The 22,377-nt window shown below is 35.3% G+C and overlaps 2 protein-coding genes and 2 long non-coding RNA genes across 4 annotated transcripts; 2 read left to right on the top strand and 2 right to left on the bottom strand.

Annotated features, from left to right (window-relative positions):
- Positions 1-403: 403 nt before the first annotated feature.
- LOC135686695 (phosphatidylinositol-3,5-bisphosphate 3-phosphatase MTMR6) lies at positions 404-15,324 on the bottom strand. The gene is made up of 16 exons (XM_065202985.2): positions 14,990-15,324; positions 10,097-10,213; positions 9,733-9,895; positions 8,008-8,165; positions 7,713-7,841; positions 7,280-7,414; positions 6,663-6,795; positions 6,406-6,515; positions 5,426-5,551; positions 5,031-5,080; positions 4,456-4,609; positions 4,110-4,156; positions 3,751-3,876; positions 3,433-3,559; positions 2,801-3,103; positions 404-2,608 (listed from the first exon to the last, which is right to left on the bottom strand). The coding sequence occupies exons 1-16, from the start codon at positions 15,011-15,013 to the stop codon at positions 2,480-2,482; spliced, it is 2,031 nt and encodes a 676-aa protein (XP_065059057.1). The 5' UTR covers positions 15,014-15,324; the 3' UTR covers positions 404-2,479.
- LOC148960157 (uncharacterized) lies at positions 8,845-9,725 on the bottom strand. The gene is made up of 2 exons (XR_016143845.1): positions 9,224-9,725; positions 8,845-9,115 (listed from the first exon to the last, which is right to left on the bottom strand). It is a non-coding gene; the product is annotated as an uncharacterized LOC148960157 (long non-coding RNA).
- A 35-nt stretch (positions 15,325-15,359) lies between the features above and the next one.
- LOC148960156 (uncharacterized) lies at positions 15,360-19,211 on the top strand. The gene is made up of 6 exons (XR_016143844.1): positions 15,360-15,453; positions 17,733-17,823; positions 17,937-17,987; positions 18,448-18,488; positions 18,683-18,727; positions 19,027-19,211. It is a non-coding gene; the product is annotated as an uncharacterized LOC148960156 (long non-coding RNA).
- A 900-nt stretch (positions 19,212-20,111) lies between these two features.
- On the top strand, positions 20,112-22,164 carry LOC135686701 (uncharacterized). Its single transcript, XM_065202993.2, has 5 exons — positions 20,112-20,254; positions 20,765-20,909; positions 21,549-21,662; positions 21,759-21,832; positions 21,952-22,164. Exons 2-5 carry the CDS (start codon positions 20,799-20,801, stop codon positions 22,031-22,033), a joined length of 381 nt encoding a protein of 126 aa, XP_065059065.1. The 5' UTR covers positions 20,112-20,254; positions 20,765-20,798; the 3' UTR covers positions 22,034-22,164.
- The last annotated feature ends 213 nt before the right edge of the window (positions 22,165-22,377 follow it).

Genomic DNA, 22,377 nt, shown 5'->3' with positions numbered 1-22,377 from the left:
TGATTTTGACCTTGGAAATTGACGTCAGTGTTCCTTTTGGCAGGCATTGTAGTTAAATTGATCAGTTACAAAAACTCCAAAAACCCAGCTGCTAGGATCGTAACTGCTAACAGCTTTGATGCTCCAAGCAGACCACTTATCAATGAAATGCGTTGGAAACCAATTGAGGGTCTTGTAAATAATGAGTCTATAGTCTAAAGTCATGGTCTACAAATCTCAACATTTTCCATGTTAGTTATTCCACATTACTTGCTCCACATTACTTGCTCCACATTACTTGCTCCACATTACTTGCTCCACATTACTTATGTATGTAACGTGTTCATCAAAACTCACACAGGAGCGAAGCCAAAAGTTTTATCAGAGGGGTACAGAAATGACTTTTGCCGACAAAAGAAGGGTGTCTCACTCTATAAGGGTGTGGTCATAAGCAAATAATCTTATATGCTGCTTTTATGCGTATCTATTTCAAATTTCATAATTGAGAGCCATACTTTGCAAGTTCAACTGCTACAGAAATGTATTGATACGTTACAATTATCGCAAACAGTCAACAATTATACTACAGGGCGAGAAATACTTCTTCTTTAACTCGGCGAATATCCTTTATATGCGGATGGACAAAGTGTTTGAGGTTACAGCGCCCACAAAACATGGTTAGATTCATTATACAAATTTAATCATTTAACGTTTAACGTTAATCTTTAGTTTTGTTAACTTTGGACTTCAATTGTAATTAGTTTTTTTAATTAAGCTCTCAAGTGATGCATATATTCATTCGTTATAGGATTAGTACGATAATTCTTTTTCTTCAATAAATTGTATGTCTTTAATTGGGGGGGGGGGGGCTTGAAAAACAACTTGTGCGGAAGGGCAATTCTCCTTGATAAAATTCAGAAGTTATAAAATGAAGTCAGTCTTTCAAAGTAAGAGGAGAATTTACAAACATTCTGATTCAATTGAATTTAAGAGGATATAATATAATCTGAGACAATAATGATCCTGAAAACGAGCATGTGATAGACAATCGTCAAGATCTCTGCCAGCCTGCGATCCAGGGTCAAAGACTGAATTATAAAGGGTGAAAAGCTCGACTCGTCTTGTACCTGATTCAAATAGATAGTCACTTTTTTGTCCCTAGAAGTGCTTTTTTGTAAAATTGGTAGCAAAGCAAAAAAATGTTGAAATAATAACATCAATGATCAATTTCGCTTCTAACAAGACTGGGTCTGAGGGACACCCTAAGAGTACTGTCGCTTAAATGGCACGAGGATGCTACAATGGGACAACTAGTTGGGACAAACACTTACTGTAACCAATTACATCAAAAGTGACAGTCAACAATAAAAAATCTTACTGCAAATCATATATCCGTTTTTTCAAGAGGATCGCAATGATAAAGTGTTTTGGTCTTTGCTCGAAGTTTTGAATTTCGTTCTTTTCAGAGGATTTCTGGACGCTGCAGATGTTTAATCAAAAATGACTTTCTAACAATCTAAAAAATCTTATTTACCAGCCATTCCTTAAAATCATGTATCAACACGTGTTCATTGCACAATGCATATCAAGAATAAAGCTCAATTATTTATAAGAAACGATATTCGATCAAGATATCTATGTAAATTTTATACTTCTCTCTAAATTTTGCATGTGATGATAAGTTTTTAAAAGTGATAGGGTCAAAATTATACATGGATTCGATCACATGGCAGCTCAAACCTCTCGCTTTTTTAATATGCGCCATTCAGACTACACTGAAAAGCAAATGTTTAAACTATTTTCAAGGTATCAATTGCTTTTGATTTGATGTATCTACATCGCTCAATTTGCCTTTCTCCGATTGCGTTAAACCCCCTTGATTGATCAAAGTTCTTCTTTCCAAGACGACAAGTGAAGAACGAAGTGAAGACACTTATCAAAGGCCTTCAGAAACAAAATCGTCATTTTTTACGAGGCAGCTAGTTGTTTAAAAACCGAATAAAAAGAATGTTCCGAAAGAATGGTCATCCTTTGCAACCCTTTTTAAACCCTTTGCAACTATAAACTGCCGTGTTTCTATAACATACTCTTTAGAGATCAAGTGTAAACAACAAACTTGTCACAACTTACGTCATCAGTTTAACTTAGAAAATTGTCGAAAATATTATTTCAAGGACAGGTTGACAAGGCAGAGTTTTTGCAAAAACACCAGCAATGTCAACATGCTTTTTCCAGTGGTGTTTACCGACCATGTAATGAACTAAAATTTGAACTATAACTAAGTTTTATTGGTTACCACGTCACTCCCGTCACGATTAAACTAGCAAGTCTGACTTTACAGTCTCTGGTGCTAAAAAAGCAAGTCTCGTTTTGCAGAGTCTAGTGCTCAAGTCTTCTTTTCCCATACACAACTTTATCACATCGTTGCAGACCTGGTGTTTGCTTAAACCTCTTCATGCATCATTTGTTCGTGGCAGAATGACAAAGTCTCCAGAAAGCCTTATCTTCGTAGCAACTTGAAGCAAGACTTGCAGACAGGAACTTTGTTTTCAGAATAATGCGCAGGCAGACTCGATTGTCTATCAATACAGTGACTGCAAAAGACTTCGCCACAATTCCAGCAATTGAACTGTAGAAAAAGTGAATTTTTCAGTTTAAAACAATCCAAATTGCTATTTAAGAGCAGTCTAGTATTTAATAGCTTCCCATCTCTATTGAGAAAAGCAAGTCTGAAACTTGGAAATTATTCGAAAATCCCAATTATGGCAAAAAAATAAATAACAAGATTTTACGTTAACGAAAAAAATTTAAGGCAGCGTACTTTGCGAGTTAGGTAGTCAATAGGACTGCCGCAGGAGCACTGAGTAACGCCTCTTAGTGATTTCCATTCAACCGAAAAGGAGGGCATCTGCTCTAAGATGTTTGACAATAATTCATCTTCCTCGCTCTTTTTATCCAACAAAAACCTTTCGTTCAGAAGCAACGAAGGTGGTTCTGATAACGGCTCCTTTTTTTGATCAATATAACAAGAAGTTGACGGATTGTCACTTTCTTCATTTGGACGCAAACTTTCTTCTGAATTTTCGTTCCTTTTTTCCAAGAAGTTTTTCATTTTTCTGACTTTCTGCAAGTGCAAAAGATGAATTTAAAAAGAAACATCAATAAAGATATGACCATGACTAAAATAAGAGCTATAAAAGTTAAACGCGAATTGAAACAAACTGAAAATAAGTAAATAACATAACGTAACGAAGGATTAAGAGGGCAGAAACTAGGCGTATAACACAAGTCATCTTAAAAAGCCAAGAACCTTGAAAGTCGCTTTTAAATGCAGTGGGCGGGTGAATCCACCAAAATCAATATGCACAAAATGAAGTAGATTTGGCATACCAGACAACATGAGTAAAAAGAGAAAACAAACAACTTAAAATCAGATAACAAATGAAAGCAAACCTTTTCCAAAAGTCGAATGTGATCTTCTAGTGATTTATTTTGGTCATCTATGGCGCAAATGTGATCTGTGATGGATTCTCTTGGGTGAATATCATTGTCAAATCTTGCATACAAACCACGCCAAAACCTGTCAACAAACAGAGTTAAGACTGTTTATTGGCCTTGCCTTAAACTTTTCGTTAAATCTTCGAATCACAAATAAACTGAAGGCTTTTAACTTCCTAATTTCACATTTTTCCTCCGGCCATTCTTATAGATAAAATAAAATTTGGCAAAATAACAATGAACATCAAAGTTGAAGGAAGCAATTGATAGTACCTTATGTGTTGCGGGGACGTTGAAGGGATGAGTATGCTGTAGTCTTCTTCGTTGTAAAATGGATTGACGTATTCGCTGATATGCTGCCACATGAAGCCCCACAACGAAAATGTTCTTTCTGAAAGACTGGAAAATGAATGGAAGACTGTTTAATCATATATTCAGAATTCATTCCTTCATTCTACATCCCTGCAAATGAACTGCGATAAACCCGAGTCTGTTTCCCATTAAAGAATTCACTTCAATAGATCAATCAAATCCTTATTAAAAAGAATGAAGGAAACAATGAAAGATTTGGTGACACAAAAATAAGACTTTCATAGATTCTAAAAATGAAACGAATTCAAAAAATTGATGACCTGAGCTCCTCCCTTTCTCTGCAGCAGTTTCCAAGAAATGTACCAAACTTCGAAAAATTAATAGCAAATTTAACAACGTCATTTTTAAGAAGGAATTCCAAAAACCAAACAACTGTAGTAAACAAAGGAACATGATATATTAAAAAAGATGGAATTAAGATTGTGAATATTTGTTTATGAATTTCTTAGTCACCAGGAGATACATTAGCTCGTAAAATTGCAATTTATGACAAATGCAAGACAAGTGAGAAAAGACACGAAGCAGCACAAGAACGATTTCGTTTCAAAAGTTAAAGATTCAAAGACTTTTGATAATCAAAAAGCGGAATTCAAAAGCAACACTCACTTGACAGGAGTAGACATGGTTGTGAATCGTTATCAAGAACCTTTGGTTGAACTGAAAGGCCGTTGGAAATTGTTGTGTAAATTGCCAGACACAATCTAAAAACTGAGTGAAAATTGGAGAAGTTTCCTTTGAGTCGCCTTTGAGAAAACCACACCTGAAAGAAGTAGATTGAAATGTATAACTTGCATGAAATGTGAAAAAGGCGATTTTCTGTGCACAGTTTTGTCCATGACAGAAAATTGAACACATCCCTTGAGGGTATCTGCTGCTTGTTAATGGGATGCAATATGAAGTAAACGATACAACACTAATTGGCGATACCAGATCCCTAGTAATAAGTAAACAATAATATTGGAAAATGACAGAAAGTGAGACAAGTCTCATGTTTTTCACATAATTAAAATATGCATAAACATTAAAGAAAACATAAAAAAATAAAATTGATTATTATTTTCCAAAGAGAATGCCCTTAAATTGGTTTATTAAAGATTGGAACATTGGAACTGTAAATTTGTTGTCACGCTTAGAATTATGAAATTGACAGTACCAAGATGGTAATAAAAAAAACAGCATACCTGTCGATAAATTTGTGTCCAAAATGTAACCATTCTTTCTCGATTAACACCTAAATAAACGCAAAAAATACCTCAACAACTTGATGAAAATTTCAATACAACACAGTTCAGTATAAAACGAGGCAAAAAAGAAAACTAGCTTTGCGGTTGCAGACACCAAGGAATACAGGGACGAAAATTTGCACTGATGGTATCGAGAAATGGGCAGACAAAGCTTATAGAAAACTTTTCAATTCAACACGTCAGGTGGAACAGGAGGGCAACTGACTAATAGGAAACATTAGTCTTTCTTGATCCACAGAAGATAATGTAGCTATATGTAAACAAGATGGTGTAGACAGACAGGCGTGAAAATGAATGGGGGAAATCGGATAAAATCAAGTACATTTTAATACCTGAAAGCCGTGGATTGTTCTGTAATAGGGATCAAGCATGATGCTTGCTAAGGAACAGGTTTGTGCTGTCCGGTCCCATCCGTCTGAACAGTGCACGAGGACGCTGCATTTTTCTATATCGACAGCCTGGGAAAAGATCGTTACATGTTCATGTTCATTTTTTTAAATTCCACTATCTACTATCAACTACAACTAAACAAAGTATAACAAATATATAAAAATATAAAGGTATTACAATATAAAATAATACAAATCAAGTAGGTAGTAAAACCTAGCCTTATAAAAGCGACATATATTTCTAGCATTAAAATGAACAAATAAATAAGATAATGGCAATATTTTGAGCATATATCTACGAAAATGAGTAAGAATGCCTTTGGAGACGAGAAGGCCTAGCATAGAGAAGCACGATCCCTGATTCACAATTGTGAGAGAGATAAACAAAAAAACCAAACAGATATTTCCAGCATCGTAAAAAATCATTCAATACGGTTGCATGATGTGCGTGGTATTGGCATTTAATGCAAGGCAATGGTAGCTATCTAGAAGCATGACATGCTCTGAATTGCCTCTAACTGCATAAGTAATATAAATTATGTCTACCAAAAGACATAATATTTTTCGAAGTCTAATTTTTTTTCCCAAATACGCACTACTACTTCCATCCCCTTTACCCAGAATAATGTTGATAACGTAGAAAAATAACACGCAAGTTACAGGGAAAAACTTACTCCATAATCGTCTTATTTATTTCATCGTTAAATATTGATCCAAGGAGGATTTCCTGGACTGACGTTAGTGTTCCTTGACTCGAGGTAGGAATTGCAGTTAGATATAAAAATCTCTTAGGAAAATTCTTTGTAAAATAACATTTCAAGTCCCGGCAGTCAAACTTTTCTTCATGTGACAGCCTCTAGTACGAGGCAAGCCCAAGAGTAACAACATATACAGGCGGGTGAAAAGCGTTTGAAGTCAAATACCTTGCTAATAAAGACTGATGTATCTAGCACAGCCTTGACGTGTTTGAGCCATGCACTACTTTCGAGAATACCAAGGAATGTGGATATCGACTTTTCATTCGAGTCACAAGCTGAAAAAGAAAAGGATTTGTTAATGTCGATAACAAACTAAATCATCGATAACGCAAAAAGGCTCTGGTAGAGACCTTCAGGCCATTCTTATGAATTTGACTAAAACAATATAATGTACAAATAAACCAATGAAAATCAACACAAACCTTCCAGCATCTTCTGAAGACTCTGTCGCATTACATGAATATTCTCAATACCAATGAACTGAAACTTCACATTATCATAGTTTTCAACATTTTCGTATCCTTTCCCGGCGGCTCTGTTGGCCATTGCATTGATCTGAAAACAACAACGCAGCTATTAATACAAGACAGCATTTGTGCTTAATGGAAACATGGGGTTCGTTTGACGACAGAAAGCCCCAGGAACACGCTTTGGAACTTGTGTGGCAACAGCATGTAAAGAATAAAGGTAAGACGGCAGCTTTACAAACCTACTTAAAATTTTCTGGCAGTAATTGATATGCCAAAAAATACGGAATTATCTCTAAACATTTTAAGCAACTTTAAGCACAAATGTAAATTGCGTGGGTGTGTTCATTCTTTATCTTTTATAATTGAAAGAAGTCTTCTAAAATGGTTTCGCAGTTCATTTTCATTTAGTCCTGATTAAGAGAGGCAGACACCTATATTCGCTGCAAAAAGAAAAATTGCTTTTGTTTACACCGAAGGAATTAGAAGCTTGAAATAATCTGTACTCCAATATCAGCTAACATGGTAAAAGAAGTTTTACAAAAGTTTACTACATAATTGAGTAAGATTACCTTGGGTCTGGTATCAATGATGTACATGACAGAAGAGGCCGGGTTGGACCTGACGATGGCTTGTAGCATCATTTCATCCTCTGCAGACCTGGTATTTAGCCCTGCCAGTGGCTGGGCACTTCTGCATATTGCTGCCTTCAAATACGAATATACAAATATCAGTTTGAGAGTTATACTTTGAGCTAAAGAAATTTCTGAACAAGTGAATCTTGACATTAATAAAATCATTTTTTGTGCTGTTCTTAAGATGAACATCAAATGATATGTGATGGAATTAACGGATTTACCATGAAGTATATATGGGACATATCGAGTAGCCTAGAATGATTTTTAAAAACGTTGTTTGAAGTCCAAAGTGAAAACAAATTGTCAGGAACTGTGTACGTTTTTGACAGTCACTTATTTGTAAAAAAACCATTTGAAATATATTCACCTTGGTACTTTTATGGTAATATGAAAGGGCTGGAAATCTGCCTTTGCTTCTAAACTGTGCACTGCCAACAACTACTGATTCTTGTGCAGAGGCTGGAATGAGGACAACTGGAGGATATGTTGGCGACAGCTATGGCAAAAACACAAAATGAGATATTGATATTCATGTTTATATACAAAGCGAGTGAGTCAATGCAGAATTGGTTTTTAATCCTTTACTGCTAGTTTTCTCTAATAAAAGACTCTTGTCAAATAGCAGAAGTATGTTTTAAAAATTTACTCCTAATCTTCCTTACCTTATAATCTTTATTGAGTTTGCTTTCAACCCAGAATTCTGGAGGAGTCCCCATTCTATGAAATTCAGTTGTTACGTCATAAAGCTGCCATCCAGCAGATTGCAAAAGTTTATCTTCTTTTGGGCTGTAGTGAAATGCATACAGGTCCTCAAGGCTGCCTAGAAAAATGCTCACCAAAATTGATCTTGCACAAACTCAATACAAAATTTTATAAATAATTCAAAAATGGCTTTGAAAAAGCAAACATGTTACAACATGACTTAAGTTCTTTGCCTGACACTAATCAGAGAATAAAATGTCAGAATAAGGACAGAAAAGAAAGAACAATGTTGAAAATACACACCCAGTTGTAGATCGAAATAGGCCGGCACATGACCGGTATAGTTACCCAATTAGTACGGCGTGCCTATAGAATAATTACCACTGGAGTTCGAGGGTGACCAAAATCTGGGTCAACAAAAGTGCTCATTTTATCTCAAACTACCTTGGATTAGTAACACTTTTCTTAAAATTTAAAAGTCAGATTAAACAGGCCATTACGAATTGTTTCCTTGCTATCAATCCGCGTATTCTTTACACAACAACAAAAGGACTATTGTGTCCCTACCACCTAAAAGAGTTCCGTTAATAATGAATTTACGTGCAAGTGTTCCACGTAGGAGGCACAGCCCAAAGATTTGGGGGTAGGGTAAAACAACAGGTTCTTTTCAACATAAGAAACAAAACTGCACCTCAAAAAGAACAGTCTCCTCGATCTTGTAGGTCTAGAAACATCGTTAAAACATGATTCTGCCATCGGTCAACATCTTTTAGACAACCCAGATTGTGCAGATTGTGAGGTAATTGGCAGAGCCCGGTTGTCTTTCCATCTAGTAGTTTTGGAATCGATCTATATACAAACGAAAAACCTTCTATTGTGTTGTCAGAAGAAGTTTGTTTTCTCTCTTGGTATTTTTTCTTTCTGCCCGGGGTACCGACTTGCCAACTATACCGGTCATGTGCTCACGTTTTCCTGATTGGCCTATTTCGATCCACAACTGGGTACATATTATCTCTCATGATCTTTTCGGCCCTTATTACGACGTTTCATACTATATTCAGTATATACCTTGGAAAGTAGTTTTATATTAGATGAAAAGCTTAAGTCATGTGTTGAGTGCTTGCTCCTTCCATAGCCATTAGTTAAAACTACTTTCCAAGGTATATATATATATACAGATTTGCGAAAAAATTTGAAAAAATTCGATTGTATTTCACTATCATGTTGCATAAGATGCCTTGTTTTTCTGTTAGTATAGCGATCCGTCAGCAACCTTCTACTTATTCTGTGCAAGCAAGTGAAATTCTATCAAATAGAAGCATGGCTTAAAACACTTTAAGGAAAGTCTTTGGAATTGCTAACATCATAACGTGCATCAAATCTCATTTTGCATAATTAAAACAGCTTTGTACTCCCACAAAGTTTGCTTTATACCCTTAATTCAAATCTCTACTCTGTGACTGCGCTACTCTTTATGATCAACAGTATTTGTCAACCAAGTTTCATTTTTTAAACATATTTACCAATATGAAAATTTACCAATAGTCAGCCCGTTTGATTATGTTGCATGATTTACCACCCATCTGCTTAAATACTCATGGTTAGGTCTGATGGTTCTAAAATTTAACCAAATAGCCATTAAAATGAGAAATTGTATACACAATTATATTTGGCATGACACTTACTCGGGCTGGATAGCTCATCTAGGGTGGAATATACATTTAAGCAGTCTCTTTCTCTTGAGATAACGAAAGTCACTATGTTGAAAGTTTTTGTTTTAACTCTGAGAGGTGAACCAGCAGCTGTTAGTGGAAGCCTTTCTATTGCTGCAATATGGCTATGAAGAATCTGAAAATCGGAGAACAGAAAATTCTATCATAGTAGCAACTGGTAACGAAAATCTCTTTATAAAACAACAAGGCATGTCCTAGGCATCACTCAACAGCAATTGTGACCAGCAGATTCTTAGAGAAGAGAATTTCAGGCCTCTAGATTTAGGTGTTTAACATCACATGCAAGGAAGTCTAATGTTTAAGATTCATAACTTACCCATGTCTCTTTGGCCCCTTGAGGATCAATGAAGATCAGATGTGTAGTGGTAAGATGGAGTGTTCCAACTACTGGCTTACTTTTCTTTGATGGACCAAGTAGGCGAACATTATCAACCTGTAACATGAAGATGTGTTTGAATTGAAACTTAGTTTTCTCAAATCAATGGAAATGTATTCAATAAAAAGTGGGAGAATTGTTGAGATGGTAACAAATTCAGTGGCATCATGCGGGAAAATCTTTGAAGGGGCTGATGATGTTTTATTCGGAATTTAAAACAGTAAGCACGAAACGCCAAGAATAATAAAATGCTCGCCTTTTGACGAAGGACTCAGTAGCGTGCTGGCAGGGGCAAGTGGGTCAGTTGCCCTCCTTACCGGTCAAATATCTGGGGCGCCAAAATGAACCTTCACCTTATAGGAGCGCCGAAGGCACCATAGCCAAATAGTTAGCAAACGAAGACAATTTAAGTAAAGAAGCCAACAGTACTAAAGGCTGACAATAGAACCCACGGTAAATCGCTTCGAACAGAAAAAGAATCACCTTGCAAGATACCACCTCTTCGTTCCTACTAACTTTGATGTACTTTACAATAACGATCACCGTTGCAGCACCTCAAGATCTCACGCTAAATCTAGATGATTTTTGCACAAAGTAGATACCAGAGGCGTACCAAGATAAGGAATGTGGGGGTATTTTCGAGGAACCCACAGATAATTTTGGGCTTGTCGGTAAAAGTTCAGATAAAGACTGTGGTACCTCTGCTGTCGTCAGAGGCGCCATTTCATAAAATCATTGGGAGGGTGCAAGGAGTTTTGATTTACTGAAATGATAAGAAATGCTAGGAGGAAAAATTTAAGGGAAATGATAAAAACGACATAATCGATTAACACGAGATAATCGATTAAAACCACGAAAGAGCTATCAGCCTGTGAGCATTCATTTAAGAGAAGGCTTGAATTATTAAGCATTTCTTCCATCGATATTTTTTCTTCAGTGGCAACGGGTGTCGCCTCGGACAGTAGTTATATCCTGGGTATTGACCCAAAGTTTTGTAGAGTATGGTTTCATCTGCTAAAGAATTCCAGGTAATTTTTTACTCAGGCAAATTCGTTGTAAACCCAAACAAGGCTTGCCTTGCAACAGCCCTGGGTCATATTTTAAAGAAAACTTATGAATACTGTCCAGGGTCTTTCGTGGGTCTTTCGTGTTGTAAATATTTAGATGCATTTTCTGACCATCACTAGAACGTCTTCTTTGAAAATTTTTTAACTATTAATCAATTAATTGAAATATGATGTGAAAGACGAATTGTTCAAATTAAAAGCAAATATTGGATATTCTCTTATGCTGTCAGAAAAGTCAGGAGACTTTGTGAAATGGAGATATCCCTTTGAAGATATCCCTTTGTTGACTTTTTCATTTTGAGTTGCATTTGAGGATTGGCAAAACAGATTTGGATTCAGACTAAGCTTAGGGTGCATTGATTCAAAGTTTTAAAACTTAAAATGGGAGTCGTCTAAAAATAATAACTTTTAGCTATGGTTGAATTGAATTGCTCAACTAGCCCCAAAGGAATGTAGATTTGTGCAGATTTAACCAATCAGAGGGCAGCTTTTATTTGAATAGAGGAGCCATAAGAAGCACTTGATTGGTGCATTCTCTTTCAATAGAAATTCAGGCAGTGGGACCTAAACAAACTAGAGAATGGGCTTATAAGGAAAATCGAAGCAAAAAAATTAGTAAAACTGCTAAAATTATAGTAAAGGCTTATTTTGTTGACTTGAAAAGACCCAATATTTTTGGAAATCTTTGGTGGGGCTGAGCCCCACTAGCCCCAATGCACAACTGCCACTGATCAAATTTGTAGTCACATGCGGGCGTCCTCTAGAGGTAACAAATAATTACTCCTGTACCTAGTTGCATAAAAGGTCTTGGTTTGACAGGGGACACGTTATCAACATAGGGGCTCCTAATTGCAAGTGACAAGAACTTAAGGAGCACAATAGCAAACAATCAAACAAGTTATCTAAAGTTGGCAGAGACAATAGTGTTTAGCTAATTAAGGCCAACAGTGCAAAGGTGATTTGACTACTGCAAAATGACATTTGAACATCTTCAATATCTGGGGGACACTTTGAAAAGTTCACACCATGAAAAGTATAAAACTGGGCCAAGGATGGGCAACCTTTGTGAAGTAGAGGTCAGATTTAAGATGTTTCATTTCCTGGCAGGGTCTGTCAGGCAAAATTGTTGGGCCAGCATAAAAGCAAATGAACCAGGCCAGTCAAACAGGGGCATGGTGGCTGGAGTGCTTTCAAAATTTGACCGATTTTTGGAAAAATTTCCAGAAAACATTGTCTTGTCAGAAAATTCTCAAACTTGAGCTGTAGGTAATTCTCAAAATTTTAACAACATAAATTACTTGGACTGAGAAATTACCGTAATTTTGAGAGGCAATTCACTTGTGTAAAGAAAATACTAGAGTTCCGTAAATCAAAAATGATTTCTCAGGATTTACCGATTCCTACCATGAAGTGAATTGCTGCTCGGATTCTGGAAATTGGTAAAAATTGGTCATATATCTTTATTTGATATTGAAGACCGGGACATTGCCAATTTTATGCCTATCACCAGATTGTTGAAAATATTGTCCCAGATTTGAAAATTTATGCAGTTATGTTGCATAAGATAATACAAAAAAGAAATTGATCAAAACCATCCTTTCTCCCAGTGGATATTCGATTTAAGGATAAGATTTTATTCTTAAAATTTGTTTCAAAGATTATTAATTTTCAGCAAATTTGAAGCATTAGATTGTAAAAAATTTCTCCCTTTGGCAGAACCATGGTGCCACCTCAGATAGTCATTTCATTTTACCTTTGACTTAATCTACGGATGTAAGGGACGTTCACTGTAAGTACAAAAAAACCGAGAAAAGATAAAAGTACATGTTAAATATCTTTCCAGCTAAGGCAAAAGTTATGAGTTTTTCTGACCTACTCCAAGCTACACACTTACATGAATTGATTCTATTTGATTTATATAAATCAAAGAAATTTTGTTGGAAACTTTTTCTTTCTGGCCCCTTCTAGAATTCATTTGCCATGATGCCACTGCAGTCAGGACAGGGTAGCTGGGGCTGTTGAAAATTCCATATCTGTATAGGGGATATATATACAATTTTACCCTGGAACCCAAGCTGGCTTTCAAATAACCTGGTATTGAATAAAAAAATTGGTTGGAATTTCTTCAGGTGCAGGTGCAAAGAGTGCTTCAAAGTTCAGCAAAACATATTTTACATAAATTGGTGTTCAAGTAGCTCCATTGCATGATAAATGTGTCTATTTCCTAAAAACCATGGAAACAGAAAGATAGCACTTTTGGATCAGATATTCAGACTTAAAAAACCCTACAGGCCAATTGCACCAATTTTCTATGTTTTAAAAAGAAGTTTTGAAAAAAGCAAACAAACAATTTACAGCAGCTAGAAGGTTTTTCAATTTGACACTCCTCAGAGTATAAAATGTCAGAATAAGAGGATGTCCAAAAAGAACAAGATGGAAATATATACCAAGTTGTGGATGAAAAATGATTGTTATAAACATGGGTTACACCTCTGACACAACCAATACTAGCCATGCTCTATTCATACCTTGAGCAAATCTGCACCCACTGTCTACCACAGTTATGCTATCACTATAAGTCTTAATCCAGAGATTTAAGAAGGTCCACTGCAAGATTTTTATGTATTGTTGAAAATCAACCATTACTTGGATATGAGTGAGACATTTTTCAATTTAGGGGGGTTTGGGACAAAGCTTCTGTTGCTATTAAAGTTCTTATTTACATCACAGAGGGCCCCATCTCAGCAATCATTTCATAATCTCAATGGTGGTAGCTTAAGTGGCATGAGCCATAATTGTAGTTTTCTTACTGCAAAATGTTGTATGATTTTTTGAGTACTAAAAGCTTTTCATCTATCACTTTGAGTATAGATCGGCCAATCAGAAACACCGGTACAAAGTGCAGTTGCCTGTTAAAAATATTACCAATTGAGTCCAAGGGAAAAAATTGTTTTCTAATTTTATGTAGATGGATTTTTAACTGCTAGATGGAAGGAGGGACGGGCTCTGTCAGACACAAACATGTCATCTAGATACAAACAAATGAAACAATCTGCTACCATATGGACATGACACAAGGATTCTAAAAATTGCTTTTACCTTAGCTATTTTTCCTTTTCTTTAAACATTTTATCTGGTTGTTATGGCTTGTCTGGTTTTTTCATTTTAAAAAAAATGTTATCTTGGAAATTATCTGTCTGAAATATATCTATGTTAGGTAAAATGTTGGCAGGTTGTTGAAAGATATACTTCATACTTCTGAAAAGTTTGTGTTTATTCTCTTTTCCTGCACTTTATTGGATACTAATACTTTTAAAAGGAATGAAAGAAAAGAATCTGTGAAAGCAATATGGAATATAGGAAAAACTATAAGAAGCTAAAAAGAGGAACTATAATTGCAAAAATTATAGGTGGAGAGAGGGAAAAGGAAACAAACGGAAAAGAAGGACTTATGAAGAAGATATTCTGGTATCTTGTCTCTTTTTCCCCAACTACCTATTTGTACTTTGAACCTGGACTAAGAAATGTTAACAAAAGGAAAAATCGTAAAGCACCCAAAAGGAAAAATCGAAAAGCCCCCAGCCCCCACACACAAAACTGAAAAAGCAAAACTTTTTTCCCAGCCATCTTTCCACTTCATTTTCTGATGACTTTGAAATAATAAACTGGGGGATGCTAAATTCATTGAAATAATTTGGCCTTATGGTCGGTGCATCTTGGCGTCATGACGGTGTAAATAACAAAGGAAATAATGTTTAAGTTATACCTTCGATGTCCTGATAAGATCCATGCTTTAGATATATGTCGAGTTGGATGATTAGTGGACGCAATCTGACCTTTTTAGATGAAAGTTCCCTTTACTTTCCAGCAATACTTTCCAACAATATATTTTCATAGAAGCTGGAGGTGGGTAACGTCTTTCCACTGTTGACATTACGAGATAATGGCGATAAACATAAGGAAAGAGACAGCTTATATGTAGCTGAAAATGTAAGGACAAACAAGCTTCGATGTCTCGTTATTTTCTCAATCCTTCCTTGTCTTTTCCCCTTATTTCACGTCCTCCTTGTCTTTCAAATCTCCTCCATGGCCTCCTTCAAAATTCCTCCGCTTCACTCTACTATTGTTGTTGCTGTTGTGTTATTCTCTTTTAAAACATGGCGGGGTGCACTGGTCAGGTTTGAAAATGGAGTGAAAGATAGTGAGAAGTCTACTCATTTTAAAGATCAGGTATGAGTTGTTCAAGGTTTCAGTCAGAAAATTTATAATCACATTATTTGAATATTCAGTCCAGAAGGACGAGCCCTGGTCTGGATTTCACGGCAGTATTCGACGAGATCTCGGAGGTGCAATTGTGAAAATTGTGAACATTTGAATGTGCACCAAATTTCCCAATGATTCTTCGGTTTGTCCATGTTTTTCCTTTTGGCATTTATGAAACTCACAATCAATTTTCCATCACAAGAAAATTCAATGACTGAGAGTTGAAACTAAGCTGATTTTTCATTCAATGGAATCCTTCTGAAGCTCACGCCGGACATACGCCAATAAACAATAGAAAGATAATGGGAAGTCGTTAGTCAACGCCGGATATTTCCGGGGTAAGCTACATGGATTCCATGGCGTCGCCGTCTTGGTGCACTTTGTCTTATTAAAGCTAATAAAATGACTTTTACCAACGTATAAACAAGATAAATACCATTTACAGCTTTCCAAATGTGTGCTTTTTATTCTGTTAGCATCCAAGTTAAATATTCAAAACAGTTTCCTAGTATTAACAAGTTGAACAACCCATTGTTTTCATTGACGAAATCTAGACTGGTCGCCCTTCTGGTGCACCCAAAAATTACAATTTTTACAGACTTTAAAACTCAATAGATTTTTGTGAATAATCAACTCTTCTAAAACCAACCAAATCAGTGAAAATATTTCCATCAATTAATTCACAAATAAATTTTGCTTTTTCTCAAAGTATTTTATCTAGCCCCCCCCCCTCTTGTTTCTTACTCTGTTTGGAAACCGAATGACTTTGACCCTGTGAATTTCTAAAAGCCAATCAAAATACTTGTAGAGGCAACAGGTGAACCAAGAAGGCGATCTCTGGCCAATCAGCATTGGTCTCGTAAAAAACCTCCTGAATTGTTCTAACATTTTAAATCTCGCACATCAATCCATGAAAGGCAGTTTTATTAACCACAAGAAAACGATTTTTATTGTAAAGAAGAAAAAAAGTGGAAATTGAAGCCAAAGTTTTGTGTGACGTAAAAACAATATGAAGAATAAAGGGATACTTAGGTACTGGTTCAAAGTAAGCACTTGAAAAACTTGTCGGAAAATATATTTCTTGTAAAAAAAATCAAGAATAGCAAACAACTGAAGATTAGACGTCAGCAAGTTGTTTTCACACGATTTTTGAAAAAAAATTAGTCTCAGTCTACTTTATCTACATTTTTTCAAGAGGTATTCCAATTATGCAGATTCTTGCTGGTGCCCCAAGAGGACAATGCCACTCTATCATCAAGTTTGATTCATCACAGTTTTATTTCTATGTTCAGCTGATGTAATTAAATTTGCAATATTGCATAAGATATTATTTCAATTGAAATAAAAGTCATTATAATCATATATTATGCTTTTAAATTTTGGCAATCTACTGTTATAGATGTTATAGATGGAATATAGTATCATTCTAGATAGAGTGGTTAAATGCTATCCAACAGATCATGCCTTTGATGCTCACATTTTCACAAAGTATTCTGATAAATACAATTTCCAAAAAAATTTGTTCAACACTTGGTGAGTAGTCATCAAGTGGGTCAGAAAAATCATTGAAGGCAACAAATGTATAAAAAAATAAACATACAATCAATGCCAAATTCTGTGCTTAACCTAGGAATAGACCTTTACTCTTATTACGTCATCATTGCAAATTTGCATTTTGCATTCTGGGACTAGTGGTCACGCAGGCAACCAAACTGTTGATTTATGTGAATCGACTTTGTGGAAAACAGCTTAAAAAAGTCTGTTACACCCTCAAATTTTTCTTGTCACCTTTACAAACATTGTGTTGGTTTACCTGGTTGACAATGCAGCTATCTTTTAAAATGAAAAGTATATCAATTAGGATTTTGTAGATAAGTAATTTGTGTTCCCATGTTAACCTTGGAAAACATTGTTGGGGCCAAAACATTTTTAGCCTTTCCCAGGGGCAGGTTTCTGTTGTGTTCTACAAAAACAATAAAAAAGACAAATAATCAAAAAAGAAGCAAAAGTCAAATAGGAAAAAAGATGGATAGTTAAAAAAGTGATGTATTTCCAAATTTTAACCACTCTATACCATTGGTTGCCCTCAAATTCCAAGCCAAGTTTGGAAGTATACTTGTGTTTTTCACCTTATTGAAACGCCTAAAAGCAAAAGTTTTTCATTTGCATATCACAGAGTCAAACTTAAACGGTATTCTTCCACTGACTCAAGTTATGAATTATTGTTCTAAATTCTCTTTTAACAGAAGGTTCTTTTATCATGGAATGTCACAAGAACTCGGCCAGACTGAAACTTGAGCAGATCTTGCAAGACTTGGCAATTAAAGCAGAGGAAAGGTGACTTGAAAAACTAACTTATTCTGTGTGAAAGAATGATAAATATATTCAGATCTTTTCTCTGTTCTGATTATGTTCTTATTATTTTCTGATTGTGTTTTATCATTTTGTAGCTTGCATTCCACCGAGGAAGATGAAGGCTTGAAGGGCTCCCCAAGTGATAAGTGCGCAACACTCTATTCTATTTTACAGTTTATTTTACATTACTGAAATGAGCTATAACCCATATTAATTGCACATCTGTGTTTGTTTGGCAGTGTTAATTAGTGAATGTTAAAATGCATAACTCTCTATAACAAGAGGAAACCCCGGACTTAAAGGCCTCCTGTTTTGCTGGACAACTATCTGAAAAAGTGCATTCTGTATGGGGCAGAATGGTTTTAATGTTCGCGCAAGCTTCAGTGGTTCCAGGACTCTTTGGTGGGCTGCAGCCATAGCTTTGAATGGGCTGCAGCCAAGCAACAAACCACTGCGCCAAACGCACCACTAGATTGACCATTTAATGCTAATATTTTGCCCTGGCTTGCATGGCTACTAAATCAAACTCAATTTTATTTTGATTACCAACAAAGAGCCCATTTAATTATCAACTTTCAAACATCTTTTCCATAAATTCATTTCCAGCGATGCAATGCCACCCCCGGCAACACCGTCAAAACGGTCAGGTGTGTGGAATTCTTTTACTTTGCTCTGTGATTTTGACCATTTTAACTTTTCTTTAATCAAAATATCCAAGTCAAATTGGCAATTTTTTCTCTTCGTGTAAAATGCTTTGTGAGAGCGATTCACACGCAGTATCGATAATTGCAAGTCACTTTTTAGCATTGGTCTTAATTGCTAATATCTTCAATCTTCACAGGTCGAGCGCCCAGAAAAAGAAGGAAAAAAGAAATGATCCATGATGGTAAAAAGTTATTTTTATGTGTTATAAAAAGTTTTGTATTCACTTTTTGAGTCGAGTGTCGATTAAAAGTAAATGTTTCTCTTATTCTTTTCTGATTTTCTGATTCGCTGTGATCGATGTTAGAGTCGCTTGCCGTTTGTCTTTTTCTGTTTTCATTTCTATCAAAAAAAGTGTATATTGTAGTTTTTAGGAATTAGTTACCTTTTCTTGTTTTAAACTCTTTGCATATGCTGTAATTTCCTACATTCATTATCAATGTTTATTTTAAATCCCTGAGCAAACCCTCTCTTTGGTTTTAGATTTCGCAGAGGCAAACAGGCGTAAGTCTCAATAATTTCGTTCCAATATTAATAATTATAATAATGGAAACTTTTTTGGTTTTAGATTTTGCAGAGGCAAACAGGCGCAAGTCTCAATAATTTCGTTTCAATATCAATAATTATAATAATGGAAACTTTTCATTTCAATTCCAGTTTAACGTCTAAAACAAATCTCTATAATTAGTACGTTATTTGTAACTGGATAGCCTGTTTTCACAAAATAAACTTTTCATTCGAAGAAAAAAAGGCTGAAAAAACGTAAAAACTAAAAAGAAGAATTAAAAGTTAAGAAAGAATTAACTCTGTGTTAGTCGTAGTTTTATTACTACAGCGTAATGCTTGAAGGAAAGGCTTCAAAACGAAGTTAGCTTTAACTGACTTGAAATCTGATATGAATATGGCATGGCATATTTCCTCAGGGGGGTAATATTATATATTTAGGACAGGGATGCACAGGCTGGGGTACGAATCAGCCCAAAAAAATAATTTGTATCATAGAAATTGACCCAAAAAAAATTTTCTTGTCTTGTTCACCCAAAAAAATAACACAGAAAAGGGTACGAATTTTCAAAGTATTCCTACAGCTACAAATATGGACACATAGAAATCAAATACACGGAACTCTTTTTGACTCAGCCAGTTGTAAACTTTTTGGGAGTTCCTTCTATTATTCTGAATACTCTTATGATTATGTTTTCATTTCACTTGTTTTCATTTGCAATTAATGAAAAATGAATCATGTTTAGTGTGTAAACCGTATTTTTCTCACATACCATATGTGAGAAATCATATATGTCTGCCATATTTTAAATTTTCTCACATTCAAGACCCAAAAAAATAATTCAGCATTTCATGAACCTAAGAAAGTAATTGTATAATTGGCTGACTCAAAAAATAGCTTTTGCTCAAATTTTAAACCCAAAAAAGTAACCTGAGCATCCCTATCTTAAATATACATATGTGTATCCCCCCCCGGGCATATTTTCGAAACTTTCTGTTAGCATTGCAGTTGAGATTTTTGTCAAAGCTTATAAAACTAGCTATAAAATTTACAGACAATTTTCCTTGTTTTAGAGACGTATGTCAGGGCGTAGTTGATCTCCAGTTGTGATAGAAGAGATAAAAGTATATGTTTTAATGTTTTCTTATTCTTTCTAACAAATTGCTCTTCTCTTTTCTATGTGACTGCTCCGTAAAATCCAGCCTCGTAAGTGTTCTTATCTTAGTTTAATTAATCCTGAATCATCCTTTATCTAAAGCTTGTCATAAGACACTGTTGATTCGCCTACAAGCAACTAGCGACTGGGCACCGTACTTTTATGACTTCATCCTCATTTCCTGTGATATTTCTTAAGAGTTTGAAGCGCTTTTTGACTGATTTTCAAGCAGGACAGACGGAGTAATCAGCAATGATTTTCCAAGAGCTTTCCCCTTTTAAAATGAAATTAACTCAATCATGATATGCTATTAGGTTATTTATGATAAAAACATTGTCAATACCCATTTCACAGACATTGTAATTGTTTCAATTCAATCTTTAAACCGTTTTAATCTCTCGGGATAGTGAGGTGTTGGTTAAGAGATCAGAAATTCAAATATTGATTTACCTGGCGACATTTTGGCTCTGGTGTTTTCCTGAGATCAGTCGACATTTCAATAGATGAATTTCTTAGCATAGAGATTTTTGCGAAAAGGTAACTAATTAAAATCGTTTTAGGTACATATTGAAGCTATTTGACAGAAGTGTTGACATGGCACAGTTCAAAAGAGACACATCAATGTATGTCATGTGTAGGTCATGGGCCCTAAACAAACCTTCAGCTACCTACGAACTTGGCACTTCTGGAAAGAAAGAGACAGAGGTAACGGTTTTGCAAGTAAAGTTTTTATTTTTCTGGTTGGTGTTCTTCCTGTTGAAATTATCTTCGTCAAAAATGAAAGATAGCGAAGAATTTTATTTTTAATTTTGTTAAACATGTTTCTAAACTGAAACATCCAACCTATTTCCGTAAAAATAGACAAAGTATAGAGACATTTTTTTAAATAAAGGACGTCAATCGAGATTACTGGATCTTAACTTTTTTATCAAAAAAGCTACAAAGAGTGAAAATTGTCGTCATATCTTTTTGTAAAAATTTAACTTGGATTTCAGCTCACGATATATAAATCAAATATATTTGACTCCGTTGTAAAGTTGACTCAGCAGTAACTTTGACCCCGTTGTAAAGTTGACTCGGCAGTAACTTTGACTCCGTTGTAAAGTAGCTGGTAGGGAACTTGGCGATATTATCTATGCAATGTAATTTGACCAAAACAGAGTCATATTGCGTTCTCTATATGTAATTTCCCCTCTCCTAACTAAAAATCCATGTTATAGTGTTATCAAACAGATTTAGATGTCTTACTTGTCTTGTAAAAAGATTCTTTATGTGATTCAATTATTTCTTTGCATGCATTTTTAATAATTCATGAGTTCATGAAGATACTATTTTATTTTCTAGTTAAATGAATTTCAGAACCTCTATTCTACGCCTAAACACAAAACCAAAATTTATGGAGAAAAACAGAGCTCGCTGTTCACCAAACCTACACACCCTGCGGAGCACCTTGACAAGGTAAACAATTCAATTCACGTGAACCAATAGCAAATTCCCATCATTTCTATCATTTGCGTTCTATTGAGTACGATCAATAATGCTGTGTCTTTATAGGTGATGGATGCTGTTCGTGACGTCACAATATTGCAGAGGGACAATGTCAACAGGTGGCGGAAAGTTAGAGAAGGGTAATCTAAGAAGTTCTGACTTGATTCATCGATGACTTTCTGTTCTCTTTGTTCGTTTTCAGTAAAAAACTAGGATGAAAAGCTTTCCATTATTTTTCTTTCACGGTGGTTTTTTGCAGGTGGAGACAAGCATCGTTCGAAACGCAACAGAAGCATATGGCAAGCCTGAGACACTTAAAATCGTTGTTTACACAACCCTAGTTATTATTGCTATTTTTTGTAAACATGTCAATCATTGAACAAAATTGACGTTTTTATTTGTAAACAATTATTTCCTGTTTGTACCAATGATCTTCTTCATTACTTTATTAATGTATCCGAAGTATTCCTTACCCTTGTGTTTTTTGTTTGCTTTTCCTTGAGACTATTATTGGCGAAATATCCATAAATCCATCGCTGAAAAGATTAATTTAAGAGAACAGTCTAACTATAATGTGTTTTGCCCTCACACAGACAATTTATTTCCAGCAACGCTTACCTTTCCAATAAACGTATTAAAGGACCAAAATAACCAGAAACCACTGTTATGAGAAAAAATATCAAAA

Source organism: Rhopilema esculentum, chromosome 6 (genome assembly GCF_057945365.1).
Source record: "Rhopilema esculentum isolate cy_ngs chromosome 6, ASM5794536v1, whole genome shotgun sequence".
In the NCBI taxonomy this organism is placed as follows: Eukaryota; Metazoa; Cnidaria; class Scyphozoa; order Rhizostomeae; family Rhizostomatidae; genus Rhopilema; species Rhopilema esculentum.
The sequence above is the reverse complement of the archived record's forward strand: the minus strand, read 5'-3'. Positions and strand labels throughout refer to the sequence as shown.